The 15,897-nt window shown below is 43.4% G+C and overlaps 1 protein-coding gene across 1 annotated transcript in view; it reads left to right on the plus strand.

Moving 5' to 3' along the window:
• The window catches only part of LOC146660021 (collagen alpha-6(VI) chain-like), a 48,497-nt gene continuing 32,600 nt past the window's right edge, over positions 1–15,897 (plus strand). The window contains exons 1-14 of the mRNA XM_085424029.1: positions 1–100; positions 615–1,202; positions 2,114–2,671; positions 5,678–6,286; positions 6,613–7,170; positions 7,405–7,956; positions 8,227–8,799; positions 10,514–11,083; positions 11,961–12,319; positions 12,972–13,050; positions 13,769–13,911; positions 14,399–14,491; positions 15,084–15,137; positions 15,679–15,750. Of these exons, the coding sequence (XP_085280155.1) occupies positions 22–100; positions 615–1,202; positions 2,114–2,671; positions 5,678–6,286; positions 6,613–7,170; positions 7,405–7,956; positions 8,227–8,799; positions 10,514–11,083; positions 11,961–12,319; positions 12,972–13,050; positions 13,769–13,911; positions 14,399–14,491; positions 15,084–15,137; positions 15,679–15,750 (4,887 nt within the window). The 5' untranslated portion in view covers positions 1–21. The remainder of the gene's footprint in view (positions 101–614; positions 1,203–2,113; positions 2,672–5,677; positions 6,287–6,612; positions 7,171–7,404; positions 7,957–8,226; positions 8,800–10,513; positions 11,084–11,960; positions 12,320–12,971; positions 13,051–13,768; positions 13,912–14,398; positions 14,492–15,083; positions 15,138–15,678; positions 15,751–15,897) is intronic.

The raw sequence follows: 15,897 nt of genomic DNA on the forward strand, positions 1-15,897 counted from the left end.
AACTACGTGAGCGGTCCCAACATGACGGGGAGGGCAGGTCTTCTCTTCAGCCTCATCACGGCGGCACTCTTCTGTGGCGTCGCTGCTCAGACAGTCAGAGGTCGGTACTTGAACGCAGCATGCCGGGCTGTGTCTTTGAAACCTGAGTTTAGATACAGGATAATCCAGGTGCTCATGTGCTTTTGTACATTTCATGTGATTGCTTTCAAAGACAAACTGTTAACTATCAGGGGCACGGTGTTGCTTCCAGACTAAAAAGTCTATTTTATCCTTTCTAAAGGAATTGAGACACCAATTTAATTCATTTTTCTGCTGATATATTTCTGTTTACTCCATTAAAGTGTGATATTTTTCCGTTTTTCACAATGGTATAGCATCCAATAGTAAGCAGCAAAAAACCAAAAACAAATCATGACTATTTGATTCCTCGGTGAGCTCATAGCGTGTGCCGTAGAGGGTTAGTGGGATTAATAGTAGAGAACAGGAGACAGAACATTTGTTTCATGAGTTCATCACAATTAATGGAGCTTAGTTGATAATGTTATTCTGGGACTGTGTGTCATCTCCCTGTAATACTTGTGTATGAACACTGATTTTCTTTTGCTGCTATCCAGAGTGTGAAAAGGTCACCGTCGGTGACATCGTCTTCCTAGTTGATGGCTCGTCCAGCATCAATGATAAAAGCTTTCAGGAGATCCGCACATTTCTCCGCAAAACCATCCAGGGCTTTGAAATCGACCCCGACAAGGTTCAGATCGGTTTGGTGCAGTACAGCGATGATCCTTATCCAGAGTTCCAGCTGACGGATCACAGGGACAAGAATTCCCTGCTGGCTGCAGTGCAAAACCTTGCCCACCGAGGAGGCGGCACAAAAACCGGCAAAGCCATAGACTTCCTCCGGACGGAGTACTTCACCAAAGAGGCCGGCAGCCGAGCCGAGCGCCGTGTGCCTCAGATTGCTGTGGTCATCACAGATGGCAAATCAACAGATGACGTATTGGAACCTGCCAGGAGACTGAGGCAGCACGGTGTCATCGTGTTCGCCATCGGGGTCGGAGAATTCAGCAGGACACAGCTTATAACCATCGCTAACTGGCCCTCGGAGCGCTTCGTCCTCACCACTGTCAGCTACCAGAAGCTCCAGGACCAGACCAACAACCTGCTGAAAACGGTCTGTCTCAGTCTGGAGGATCAGACGCTAGGTAAAGAAAGCTGATTGGTTGATACAGTGATCTCTTTATTGCACGATTAATTATATCTAAGAAGCACCTGAATACAGTTTTGACACAAGAATCAACAGAAAGCTGAAAATGCACATTTTGCTTGGTCCATCCTCAGCTGTGCCTCTGAGCACTGTGAGGTGGTGTCATGGTCCTGGGTCTGTTGACCCAGTGTTTTGTGTTCACTTGCGTTTTTCGTCATTTGGTGTTATTATTTATGTTTTAGGTTCCTTGTGTTTATTCTATAGAACCTAGGTTGTTCTGTTTAACCTTTTAGATTCCCCTCGTGTCTTGACTCCTGTGTCTCCTTCTGTGTATATTCATTTAGTTGTATGAGTGCTTGCGCCGTGTTTCTCCTTGTTTGATTTTGTCATGTTTTCCTATGTTCCCCAGCTCGTCTTGTCCTCTCTCTCTCGTGCTCCTCTGTGCTCTCTCGCCCCTCCAGTCTGCGTCTCTGTGTGCTTCCCGTTTTACATTGATGGTCTCCTGTCGCTGTACGTCATGCTCTGTTCGCTCTTCCCCTGTCTTGTTATGAATATTGGTCTCAGCTGTGTTCCCCGTGTGCTCCCACGTCCCTCGCTGTCTTCTGTGTAATTATGTCAGCGTCTCCCTCAGTTCCATGTCACATCCTCCCTCATGGTTGTGTGCCTCTCCCTGTTTTCCTGGGTCTAGTATTAGTAGAATTTCCCAGTTTAGTTTTGTATTGCCTTTTTCCGTTCAGAAAATAAAGTTATATTTTGAGTTCACGTCCTCTCTTCCGAGAGTTCGCATTTGGGTCCTCTCCAGCCTGCGCACAGCCAGTTCATGACAGGTAGTAGATCACATGAGCGCTAGGCTTGTTGTATACTGAACATGAACTTGTACTAAAACACTTTTGCTTCTGTCTTCCTCAGCTTTGGTCGACAGGTTTGCAGATGTTTTCTTCCTGGTGGACAGTGGAATAGCTTCCAATCAGTTTACCCTGTTTAGAAATGAGCTTTCCAGACTGTTGAATCGACTGGAAGTTGGAGCGTCTGGTTACCGTGTCGGCTTGGCCCAGTACGGTCAGGACGTCAAAGTTGACTTTCGTCTCAACACTTATCAAACCAAGCAGCAGATCGTGACCGCTGCTCGACGTTTCCGACTGCGTTCACAAACAGGCCAACCACAAAATCTTGGACAAGCTCTGTCCTACGCTAAAGAGAACTTCTTCACTGCTGAGGCAGGAGGCCGCGCACAACAGGGAACCCCACAGTATTTGGTTGTAGTGGCTGGAAAAGACTCGGATGATCCTGTGTTTTGGTCTGCTGAAAATCTGAAAGACGAGGGGGTAATTATTGTGGGGATGGACGCAGGTGCGACAAAGGATGCTCTGGACCGCTTTGCCAGCCCTGGCTATATCTTTTATTCTTCAAGAGTAACTCTGCTGATTGACCTGCTCACGGCCCGGAGAGTGGAGACTGTCACTAAAGGTGAGAAAGCCGCCATCAGTTCATCATCATCATCATCAGTAACTACACAGCAGTGTTTCTGAAGCAGCTATAAATGCAACGATGGTTTATTATAAGTAAGCCAGAGTTTTCCAGAGGAAGCAGTCAGATCATCCCAACTAACGATGCAGAAAGTCTCCACAAAATCATCTGAGGGTTTTTTTTTTCAACGTACCTTTGCTCTTTTAAAACGAAATAGCCGTTCACTGTAGTTTAAGACCCGTTACTATCAACTGTGATCCAGGTGTGCAAAAACCTGGATCTGGAACATGTCAGCCTAGCCTTTTCACTCGCATGTCACAGTAGACCATAAAAAGACTCAATGAAGGAAGGAAATCCCCCATTTCTGTTCTTTTATTCATGGAGGCTAACATTTTAATATTTTGCTTAGGTTTTATGCTTTGTTTGGTGAGTGAAACTCAATCATGCCTGAAATCTGCCTGCAGCATTATCAGGATTCAACTTTATTGTCATTACACATGAATGAATACAGGAAAACAAAATACAGTTTGCATCTAATCAGAAATGCAAAAGCAGTAAGTGCAATAGGAGCAGATTATATACAGATATGTGTAGGATAAAAGATGGAAATAGTTATGACAGATTATGTACATATAAGTTAAGTATACAGATATTTATAATGCTCTACAGACGAGCAGATATACAGATGTGCTACATACAGTATATACAGATGTGTCGATGTGAGGTAAACTGATCTACAGAGTGGTATGAGTATATCTACAGCAGTGGGAGAAGACTATAATAGTGAACAGTGTACTCACTATACCAGAGACTATTCTATGTCAGTGTCCCAAACTGTAGCAGTAACCAATGTAAGCATATGGTGAATGTTGAGAATGAAATTATCAGTGGGAAGGATAGGAGGAAGGTGGAGTGTAGAGGTTTAAGTGAGTGTGGATGGAAAGGCTCAGCGGCGGACTGAGTTCAGTAGGGTGACAGCTGTGGGGAAGAAGCTCTTCCTAATTTTACGATATAAATATATATTCTAAATGCTTATTTTCTGTTTATATTGTTTTATAGAGTCCAGTGCAGGAAAACGCCCCTGTGAGTTAGACTGTAGGCCAAAAGTCACAGGGTAGACTGCACGTCTTGTGCAGAAAACAGGAAGTATAGAAAAAGTGGAACTAAGTAAACTGAGTGTGTGTGTGACGTGCAGCAGAACTACATAACCATGCTGGCTTGTAATGCTTTCAGACCTAAGCGTGTGTGTTCGTGTGACAGGTCTCCATTTCCAGAAATATACAATAGAGATCATTTTTCGAACTTGACCACTCTGAGTCGTAAGTCTTTCTTTGTCGCCAAAAGAATTCAAAAGAACAGAATTTAATAATTGGTGCCTGTGACCCGGATTCTTTTGCGGCTGAGAGGACAAATTATTCTTTTAGTCTTTCCAGACTAAAACCAGCATCAAGCCTTCACCTGCTGGTTTTAGTCTGAAGGCTCCTGTAGCGCCTTGTGGAGGACAGGAGCTGGAAGAGTTGATTGGCAGGATGAGAGGAGTCCCTGAGAATGATGCGTGCTCGGCATAGATACCTCGTCTTGTGGACATCCTCAGTGGCAGGAAGTGGAGTCCCTGTGATGCATTGCGCAGCTTTCACCACCTGCTGCAGTGCCTTGTTGTCAGCAACAGAGCAATTCCCACAGCACACTGTGACACAGTTGGTCAGGATGCTCTCTATCACTCAGTGGTGGAAGTTACTCAGTATGACAGCAGACAGGTGTTTTTTCTTCAGTGTCCTCAAGAAAAAGAGGCACTGATGGGCCTTCTTGACCAGGCTGGAGGTTGTAGTTGAACAGGACAGATTCTCAGAGATGTGGGTCCCCAAGAACTTGAAGCTGGACACCCGGTCAACAGCTGTGCCATTTATGTAGATGGGGACATGGGTGTCTGTCTCCTGTCTCCTGAAGTCCACAATGAGCTCTTTGGTTTTGCTGGTACTCAGGAACAGGTTATTGTCAGCGCCACACAGCTTTAGTTCTTCACTGTAGCAGACTCACCTAGGTCTGCAGTCATAGAGGAACGGGCTCGGCACACAGCAGAGCAGTTATACCCTGACCTAACATGCTGGGGTCTGTTGGTCAGAAAGTCCATGATCCAGGTACAGGTGGAGCTGCTGATTCCAAGATCCACAAGTTTGGTGATCAGCTTGGAGGGAATAACTGTACTGAATGCTGAGCTGAAGTCAATAAACAGCATTCTTGGATAAGTATTTTTGTTGTCCAGGTGTGAGAGTACACAGCGCTGTGGGTACAGCATCCTCTGTACTCCTGTTGCTTCGATTGGCAAATTGGTGAGGATCCAGTGTGGGGAGCAAGCATGCCTTGAGGTGTGCCAGGACCAGTTGCTCAAAGCACTTCATAACTATGGGCGTGAGAGCAACAGGGCGATAGTGGTTCAGGCTAGTTGGTGATGAGTGTTTTAGCACTGACACGATGAAGATGGTCTTGAAGCACGCTGGCATGTCTGCCTGGGCAAGCGACAGGTTAAAGATGTCTGTGAAGAGCCCTGCAAGCTGCTCTGCACATGCTCAAAGCACACGTCCTGAAATGCTGTCATCAGGGGGTAGGGTTTCTTTTTCTTTGTTGTCATTAACAAAACGAGCATAGAAGTCATTTAGCTCATTGAGGAAGGACAAATCCATGGCTGTCTGTGTGGAATTGCTGGGCTTGTAGTCAGACATGGCCTGAATGCCCATCCACATATGTTGTGAGTCAGAGCTGACAAAGTGTTCTTCAGATTGTAGCTGTGCTTCGCCTTCTTGGTGCCCCTCTTCAGGTCATCCCTGGACGTACTGTAGGTCTGAGCATCCCCTGATCTGACGGTATTGGTACGTGCCTTTAGTAGAAGCTGCACTTCCTTATTCACCCATGTTTTCTGATTGGGGTACATGTGACAGTCTAGGCTTCAGATTCATATCACATACAGTTTCAGTTGGGTTGACTAAACTGAGTCTGCTCCTTTCACAGATTGCAAAACAGCTAACCAGGCAGACATTGTGTTCATTGTTGATGAGTCTGGAAGCATTGGAGAGGAAAACTTCAGGCTGATACGTAATTTCCTGCGCTCGGTCATCAGCAGCCTGGAAACTGGTCCATTTAAAATCCGAGTAGGCATTGTTACATACAACAACGTGTCGACTGCACACATCTCCCTCAACTCATTCAGAGACAAGGCAGACATTCTGCAGTTCATCAGCTTCCTGCCTTACCGTCAAGGTGATAGACACACTGGAGCTGCCCTACACTTCACCCTGAAAAACATCTTCACTGAAAAAAAGGGCAGCAGGGAGGATTTCCCGAAGGTAGCGGTGGTAATCACAAACGGTAAATCCCAGGATAATGTGGAGGAACCTGCGATCGCTCTCCGTCGAGCTGGTGTCACAGTTTTTGCTGTCGGAATCAAAGACGCCAATAAAGCCGAACTGCTCAAGATGGCATCTTACCCCAAGTTCGTTTTTACTGTGGACAGTTTCATCAAGCTGAAACCCCTGAAAGAAACTCTGCAGGCAACCCTGTGCAACACCATCTTCCAGATCGGGGTCCAGGACAAGGAAAGTGATGCAGAGACTAAAGAAGGTTTGAACTAAGCTTTCCTGATAAGTTGCCGTTAGTTTTCCCTGAGAAATGTTAACTTTTGTAGTAGCATTATTGATGCAATGCTCTGTGTTAGTGTTAGAGGTATGTCAAGGTGGGTGACTGGATCTTACCTGATAAATTTCCCAGATAAGAAAAAAGAGTAAGAAACCGCTCATCCATTATTAAGTTATAGTTGTTCATAAGCAGCCTGTAAAACATGCTGGGTGTAAACATGGTTTCTCAAACATTTCAGACTCTGAATGTTCAGTTCAAACTCGCTTTCTTTGACTGTGTGAGAAGATCTAACTCTTTGTTCTTCTCTTCAGCATGTGATAAAAAGGACCTGGCTGACATTTTCTTCCTGATGGATGACTCAGGGAGCATTGAAAATGCAGATTTCTCAGACATGCAGAAGTTTATCATTGAGTTTCTTCATACCTTCCGTATTGGGCCAGACCATGTTCGCATGGGTCTTGTTAAATATTCAGATTCCCCCTCTCTACAGTTCGACCTAACACAGCACTCAGATGCTAAGACAATGGAAAAGGCTGTGAAGGAAATCTTTCACAAAGGAGGTGGAACAAACACAGGAAAAGCACTGTCATCCATGAAAGGACATTTTCAGAACGCAAAGACGAGCCGTGGCTACAAAGTCTCCGAGTACCTGATCGCCATCACTGATGGAGAATCCCAAGATAAAGTTAAAGATGCTGCAGAAGAACTGAGGGCGCAGGGGGTCATCATCTACGCCATCGGGGTGAATGCCTCAAATGATAATGAGCTGAATGAGATTGCTGGAGATCCAAAGAGAAAGTTTTTTGTCAGTAATTTTGATGCCCTGAAAACCATCAAAAATGACGTCATCAGAGAGATCTGTTCGGAAAGTGAGTTAAATTAAGTTGGGCTTTGCTTTGTAGCACACATCATTGAGATAATAAGAGGAGAGGATAGAGAACAGGACCATAAACTATTTCAAAAACTTGATTAGATGTATACATGATTTCCTCTTTCTTTTATGGGACTTTCACATGTTCAAAATTGCCAATTCTAGATTTAGGTAGGGAAATAACTGTAAAAAGAGAAAACCACACTAACCTCTATTTGTTTTTCATCCACAGCTTGTAAAGACATACCAAGCGACATATTTTTCTTAACTGACAGTTCTGAGAGTATCTCTGTGGAAGACTTCCAAAAGATGAAAAATTTCACGAAATCTGTCATTAGCAAGTCCAACATTGGACAGGATAAGGTGCATGTTGGTTTTATGCAGTACAGCACCAACAGACGCCTGGAGTTCGACCTCACCACACACTACAACCTGGAAGGAATGCTAAACGCCATCGATGTTATGAAGCAGATGAAAGAAGGCACTCGCACTGGCAGGGCCATCACAGAAGTCTCACAGTATTTTGATGCAGCCAGAGGAGGGCGGCCTTGGATGAAGCAGTGGTTGGTCGTTCTAACAGACGGTAAATCCCATGATAGCGTCAGAGAACCAGCTCATGCTCTGAGGGCCAAAGGAGTGGTGATCTATGCCATTGGAGTGGATAAGGCTAACAAGCAGGAACTGTCGGAGATCAGTGGCTCATCGCAGAGGGTCTTTATTGAGAATACCTTTGATGCATTGAAGGAACTAGAGACCAAGCTGGCCTTGAAGTTCTGTGAGAAAGGTAAGAGAGGCTGTTTAAAACCATCTGTGATGTGTGACTGTCTAAAAGGTACAACCAAAGGTGGAGTCTGTGGAGGTGCTAAATCATTCAGTCAATTAACTCAAAAAGTTTTTAATATATTAAACCCATTAATACCTCAGCACAAATGGTTAATGATTGATTTGGTAAAATAAAAATGACTTTTAAAATGTTTGTTTTGCTATTTTAGTTTTTATTGTGACAACAAAAAGTTCTGTTTTTGCTAACCTCCTCTCTTTTTCCTTCATCCAGATTGTAAAAAGACAGTAAAGGCTGATATTATTTTTCTGGTTGATGGTTCTGAAAGCATAAAGAAGGAACAGTTCAAAAGTATGCACACCTTTATGGCTTCAGTTGTGAACCAGACCACAGTTGGTAAAGATCTGACTCGTTTTGGAGTCATTCTCTACTCTGACACACCCAAATCCAGCTTTACTCTAAATGAAATTTACTCCAAAGGAAAAGTCCTTGAAGCTCTGCAGCAGCTGGTACAACCACAAGGAGGCACATACACAGGTGCTGCTTTGGCATACTCGCTGCCGTACTTCAACGCTGAACATGGTGGTCGGAAAGAAATGCCTCAGATTCTCATGGTGATCACAGATGGAGAAGCTCGAGACTCTGACAGACTGAAAGCAGAATCTGATGCTCTGCGACAAAATGGGATCACAGTCATCAGTATCGGAGTGCAGGACGCAAAGAGGGACGAGCTGGAGACCATGGCTGGTGGTGACACATCCAAAGTTTTCTTTGTCGATAATTTTAAGGATTTGGAAACTCTGTACCAGAACATTTCTTCTGTCATCTGCAATTCCACTAAGCGAGGTAAGAGTGTCCCAAAGGGAATTATTATGCTCCCTTTAGTTGTCTTTGAGTCAGTTCAGTTTTATTTATATAGCAATTACCTCAAGCTGCTTTATATATTATATTATATTATTGTCACGATCCTGGGTCTTATGGAGGACCACAAGAGCCACGAGCATCGAAATAAAGATTTCTGTGCTTAAATAATGAATTGTAGAATAAATTTTGTATTTGTGGAGTCCGAAACGTCATCAAACAGCCCTACAGACACAAAAACATGTGAAAATATAAACAACCAGACTATCAGCAGAGATTTAAGTACTTTAGGACCTCTGTGAAAATCATTGACAGTATATATCACAGAATTTAAGGCCTTTATAATCACAGAGCATACAGAGAGGTCTGTCCAACCAATCAGAGAGCTCCTTACATCCCACGGTGTGGCTAATTTGAATAGCCGCACGATTTTTAAAATGAAGTTGTTAATCCAGCAGCTAATCCAGCAGCTAATCCCGGAGCGAACAGGAAAGGGAAATGGATTTTGAAATGCAGTTTATTAAATTGGAATTCCAAAATGAATTTACAAATGCAGAATTTATTCTACAATTCATTATTGAAGCACAGAAATCTTTATTTCGACGCGCGTGGCTCTTGTGGTCCTCCACAGGGTCTTTTGACCCAGCGTTTTGAGTTTTAGTTTAAGCCCTTCAGGTTTTCTACGTTCATTTTTTTTCATGCCTAGGTTGTTATACTTCTTTGTTATTAGATTCCCCTTGTGTCTTACTCCCCTGCTAAGTCTCCCTTGCCCTTCATGTGTTTCATGTCTGTCTTACTTTGTCAAGTTCAGGTTGTCATGTCTGCGTCTTATGTTTCCTGTTTTATTTTGAAGAGGTCTTGTGTTCCTGTGTTCATCGTGTTCAGTTTTACTCTTCCATGTCGTTATGTCGTTGTGTTCATGTGTGTCAGCTGTTCCCCGTGTGTTCCCACTTCTTCTTAGCCTCCTGTGTGTATTTAGTCTGTGCCTTCTCATTCTTTGTCGGATCATCTGTGTTGTTCCCATGCCAAGTCCTGCGTTCAGGTTTTCATACATCCTCATCCTCATCCTCATCATCATCATTGCAATGTTTAGAGTTTGGTTTTCTATTTGCCAGGGTTTTTCATAGTTCGTGTTTCCTTTTGAGTTTACCCAGTTTAGGTTATTGCTTAGTTTGTGTTGTTTTCGCCCTTTTATTTTGTACTGTTCTGTCTGCTTTAATAAATGGTTCATCATCAGTTAAGTTTGAGTTTGAGAATGTCTGCACCTGGATCCACTCCACGCAGTTTGCCTTGGCAAACTGTGACAATTATTATATTATATTATATTATATTATATTATATTATATTATATTATATTAAGATAAGATAACCTTTATTAGTCCCACACGTGGGACATTTGTTATATTATATGATATAAAATAATTTCCCCTAGGAATCAAAGTATTCTGATTCTGATTAATATATTATAATAATTATATAATATATGTATGTTTAATGTTTCCCAAGTTTTTCATTAATGTCTAATTTTTTGGTCAACCCTTCTTCCGGTGTCACAATAGATACAAAAGTCTAACCAAAGATGGCATCAGGTTGTTGGTTGGCTGATTGATGGAAGCCTGACGATGCCACAGTGTTAAATTCACAGCACAGTTGTGTTTTAATGGCATCAAATGTCTCTTTCTTGCTTTTTCTTTGGCAGTTTGCAACCAGACAGACTTGGTCTTCCTACTCGATTACTCGAGCAGCATCAACGAAAGCCAGCACACAATTATGTTAAACTTCACAGCAAGTGTGGTGGACAACTTTAATGTCAGAAAAGAGTTTGCACATGTCGGACTTGCACAGTTCAGTGATAATCCTAAACATGAGTTTTACCTTAACACGTACAACGACAAGACGAAGCTGATTGAGCATATCCTTAACATGAACTATAACGGTGGAAACACTAATCTTGGAAAAGCCTTGGATCACATTAGGGACTACTTTCATGAATCAAATGGAGGCCGCACAGGTGTTCCCAAGAACCTGGTGTTGATCACAGATGGTAACTCTCATGATGACGTGGAGGATGCCGCAGAAGCGCTCAGGAAAATGGGGGTTACAGTATTCGCCATTGCTGTTGGAGATGTCTTTTACCTACAGCTCCTGCAGATCACTGGCACACCAGAGAAGGTCTTTGATGTCGAGAACTTCGACAGCTTGGCAAATATCAAGACAAAGATCATTGATGAAATCTGTGACACTGGGCCTGACGACGAGCCCAAAATTGGTAAGTTGGAAAAAAGAGATGTACATGACTAGTAATTTCATAATTAGGCGAACAGAAAATCTTTGAGTGAATCCTTTAAAAGAGAGACTAAACCAAGACAGTCAGAAGATCCAATTTCCATATTTTAAATGGTGACGTAATGTGGGGCACCATTTATAACAGCAACTGCTTTCACACCACATAGTTCAGGGGACAAGTATCCACAGCTGGACTGGCCATCGGGCATACCGGGCAACTGCCCGATGGTGATTTTTCGTTTTTATGGGGCATTTTTGTTTGTAACGGTGTATAGAGTGAAAGGTGGTAGCCTATTGGTCATGATTGACTCTGGGCTGGACCAATTATAGCCAAGAAGATTGATGCACCCTCCCCCTTTCTTGGGCAACGACTCTGAAAGCAATCTTATCGTAGACAAAGAGAAGAAAATGGTACTGAGGTGAAAAGGAAGCGATTTGTCCCGAACTTCAGCTACAATGAAAAAGACACAAAGCTGGAGTTATTCTGTCTTTGCTGCACAGCTGCCTCTTCTTCTCTCATTCTCTCCCCTCTCTCTCCTGTTTCTACTTCAATCATGAAACTGATCAATGATCAGCTGATCGGCTTTTCTCTCTCCTTTGTTTATCGCCCACTTTGCACCAGAAACAGGAAACCAGTGGATGTCGCGCTAAACAACAGCAGCACGTTCAAGCTTGATCAGCTGTTGTTAGAATTTATTTAATATTAGTTTCTAGTATCAGCTGATGTTTGCTGGAGCCACAGCTGTAAAGCTGCTGGTCATGATGTCGGTTTGGTTATGTGGTGAGAGGGAAACATGAAGATGAAACCAGCAGATGGTCAAAGACAAATATCCTTTCCCTGCTTTTCTTCCCATGTTCAGATTGTACCATCGACGTTGCAATAGGATTCGACATTACTGACACAAGTGGATCCAACAACATGCTGATCAGTGACCACATCCAACACCTGGAAGAGATTGTCCATCATATTTCACATATTTCAACAGAAGAAAACTTGTGCTGCACTGGCGTCCCCCAGTCCCCGGTCAAGACCCAAATCGCCTTCCATTTGGTAGACAGTGATGGCAGGGCCTTGTATGATACAAATTTTGCAGACTTCAGTGAAGACGAGTTGAAGAAAGTCTTGAGCTGGAAGTTGTCCCAGCCGACCTACTTTAACTCTGAGCTGCTGAATTTCTACAAGGAGAAGTTCAAAACCAAATCCAAGGCTACTGTCAAGGTGAGACATGTTTAGATGAGTGCTGTCAGCGTTAATCTCGTTAAAGTGATGTTAACACCATGACTGCAGCAAATCTCTGTTAGTGAGCTAGCGCTAGTGAGCTGCACGGTGCTAACACGTTAATGAGCTAACCGCACTAACACGTTGATGCCGTGGGGTGATCTGCGGTAACTTGCTAAGGGAGATTTGCCGCTTTAATGTGGTTATGGCGTTAAAGTCATTTTAAGGAGATTAACGCTGGCAGCCCTAGTTTAGACCTTTCAGAATCCTTCAGTTCTCATTTTCACCATGAAATTATCCGAGTAACTGAATTGATATCCTGTGTTGCTAACATGCAACGGTGCTATTTTTCATCTTGTTAAAATTTAGCACATAAACTGCAGCCGTGGCTGTTGGGTAGCCAAATACTGCACACTACATTCAATTACATTAATTACTGTTACCCAGCATGAAGACTGCTAATGGTAAAGAGCTTTGTTTATAACACGGGAGTATATGGGGACTGACTCACTGCTGGAGCCTCTAGTGGACATTAGAGGAGCTGCAGTGTTTAGCGCTTCTGCTATGACTTCATCGTTCAGCCCTGAACATTACCACTTCATGAGGCATCATCCACATTAAACTGTCGGACGTGGTTTACTCTGTCGTTTAGGTCTTGATGATCTTCTCTGATGGACTCAATGAAAACGTCATGAGTCTACAGCGGGAATCAAAGCTGCTGCGAGAGTCTGGTAAAAACATGCATTTACTAAGATCACTTCATTCCCAACTTTGCTTCTGGTTTTCTCATTGTGTCATCTTTACTTTTCATTGCTCATCTTTATTGACATCCCCATGCACTTTGATCTGATGTTAGCACACAAATTCTTCAGTTATTACATTAGATGTATGGGCTAGTGTCCCATGTGTGTCCTAAAACATAAAAACGCATGCTTTAATTTTAATTCTGGGCTACGAGGAAGTCCCGTGGAGCAGAACAAGCGGAAGCACAAGAACTTTCCTAAACAACCAGGAAAAAGTGGTTTGTGTAGAATGACAGAGAGCTGAAAGAACTGAATATAATACTAGTGCAACCCCTCGGCCTCTGAGGAGACACACCTAAGATATCAATTTCCTACGTCGTCTTGTTCTCAAGTTATTACATCCGCAAGATCTTCATCAGACTTGCTGTGGCTCTGAGGTCACTGAGATTCAAACTAAGCAAAGATTTTAATAGAAGCAGCTATGATATCAATTTGAAGCTCGAGCTGTAGCGTTCACATCAATGCCTTTTACAGCTGAGGGGTAAGAAGCACTTGGATCACCATCAGACTGGATCCATCTAATCTACGAGGAGAAGTTACTAAATATTTCTAGACCTAATCAGTTTGCTTGATTCAGATCCAGTGGAAATGTACGTGCACTGTGTTTGTGAAGCCACGCCGTTCCAGTCTGTTGTCCTGTCTGCAGGAGTCAGCGCCCTGCTGGCCGTGGCTCTCAGGGGCACTAACCACACTCAGCTACAGAAGGTGGAGTTTGGCCGCGGATTCGGGTACACCGATCAGCTCATAATCAGCATGCTGAGCATCGGCAGCACCATATTCCAACAGATTGTAAGTCAGTCCCATTGCTCATGAGTGCGTTTCTACCTTTTCTAAATGACAAATAAAGCAAGTTTTAATCTTTAGTCTGAGTAAAAAGGAGCCACGTTCATGTTATTCATATAATGTAAAAAATGTGAGTGAATTTTATTCAGAATAACCAGTAAAGGAGTCATGAGGTGAGATAAGAGGACCCAAGTGCAAAACATGCGGGTAGGTTGAAAGAAAAGTCACGTAAGCAACAAAGAAATCAAAGGGACAATAATCCCATCAGCCATTCAGGAGGCGGCTGACGGGAGGATTGTGATTGGACCAGTTCCCTGTTTCCATTTTTCCTGCTGACATAATCGTTCCTCTTAAAGTTTATAGCGAGTAATATTTTGATGAGTCCTGATTCTCTGAAGACAAAAAGTTCAGTAACCGATGTTTGCCTCTTAAAGATCTTCACAAAGATCGTGCATTGTTCATGTATGTCCTTCGCCCCCTCGTCTGACTGCAGAGCACCGTGACAGCCCGGGAATGCTGCGGAGTGATGTGCAAATGTTGGGGAGACAAAGGCCCCCGTGGTCTTCCAGGCCCACGAGGGGCAAAGGTGAGTGTGAAACCCCAACTTTACACCAGGAATGTTTCACTATAGAACACAGAGAACATATCTCACGTTTCAACTGCAAAAATTCATCATTGCATGAAACTGAGCAGCAGGCCAGAGGTCTGGACTGCAGGCGTGCTGATGCAACAGATGCATTCTGCGCTTTAGCATCATCCCACTCAAACATGAAAAACACGTCTGCACGGAGCAGCTGCTGCTCTGATACCTGTGTATAGCTTTCAGCACTGACGGAGCCTGTCCAGATGTGCCAGCTGCCAGCTCCACAGGGCGGATGCTCCCTCTCCCACAGACCCATCCGACCTGAGATCAGTTTCCACTGTGCCTCAGTCCATTTTAAACGAGCTCCTCTCTGCACGATGGAGCTTTAACCTGTTCATGTGGACGGCAGCCGGAGCTGCTCTGGTGTCCATGACACGATTGTCCAAATATCATAAACTCTAATAACTAAAATATCATTTTAATATATCACGTTACTGACCAGCTGCCACTTAATCTAATTAGTTGTGAAATGTGTCCTGAAGGCTTTTCCAGCCCTTTGCTTTCTTTCTGATGGTTCTGTTTGCTTTATAAACAGGGTGAGGAGGGAGAGCGGGGTCATCCGGGTTTCCCGGGAGAAGAAGGAGTCAGTGTAAGTGCTTCTTCTTCATCCCACCACGAGCTCTTTCCGCTGTAAATGAGACACTCGCACAATCTACATTTTCAGATTTTCAATGTAAAAATTTCCAGATTGTTTTATTTTATTCAGTTATTTGTACATAATGTTCTCTGCTTTTGCACAGTCGAGCAGCGCGTCAGCACACGTTTCACTGCGTGTAACTATGCATGTGACAAATAAAGGATCTTGAACCTGATTAAAAAACTTCAAACCTGAATTCATTTCCATTAAAAAATTTGCTTTTAATTATTTATTTTGAATTTTCTAGTTTGTAGTTTGTGTTCTTCTTGTTAAAGTTTAAAATTCTTGTTAAAGTTCTTTTTTCCTACAATTGCCAGCTGCTTGCTCCTGTTTATGGGGGCTACCTAAAAGCAGTTGGCAATTACATTTTACTTAAATGCAGATGTATTATTGAGATAATATTCATATAACCTGATAACTGAAAGATGGACCTACAGGACGAAGCAGACTGAGAGCTCGAACCAGGTGCGCTGACTTTGCTTTTGTGTTGCAGGGCGAGCGCGGTCCTCCTGGACTTCCTGGACTTCAGGGGATCCGGGGCTGTCCTGGAAGCAGAGGACAGAAGGTACGCGATGTGTCATACTTCTGAGAGGAGCACTGCTGAAGTCTGATCATTACTCCATCACGTGGAGAAAATGACGCTGCAGTCGAACAGACGAGTTCATGGAGATGTTTTTCATGTCAGACTGTGTGACGACTGATTTTTAGCATT

This window comes from Rhamphochromis longiceps, linkage group LG11 (genome assembly GCF_057381845.1).
Source record: "Rhamphochromis longiceps isolate RC_006_pf linkage group LG11, R_longiceps_female_GT1.1, whole genome shotgun sequence".
Lineage (NCBI taxonomy): Eukaryota > Metazoa > Chordata > Actinopteri > Cichliformes > Cichlidae > Rhamphochromis > Rhamphochromis longiceps.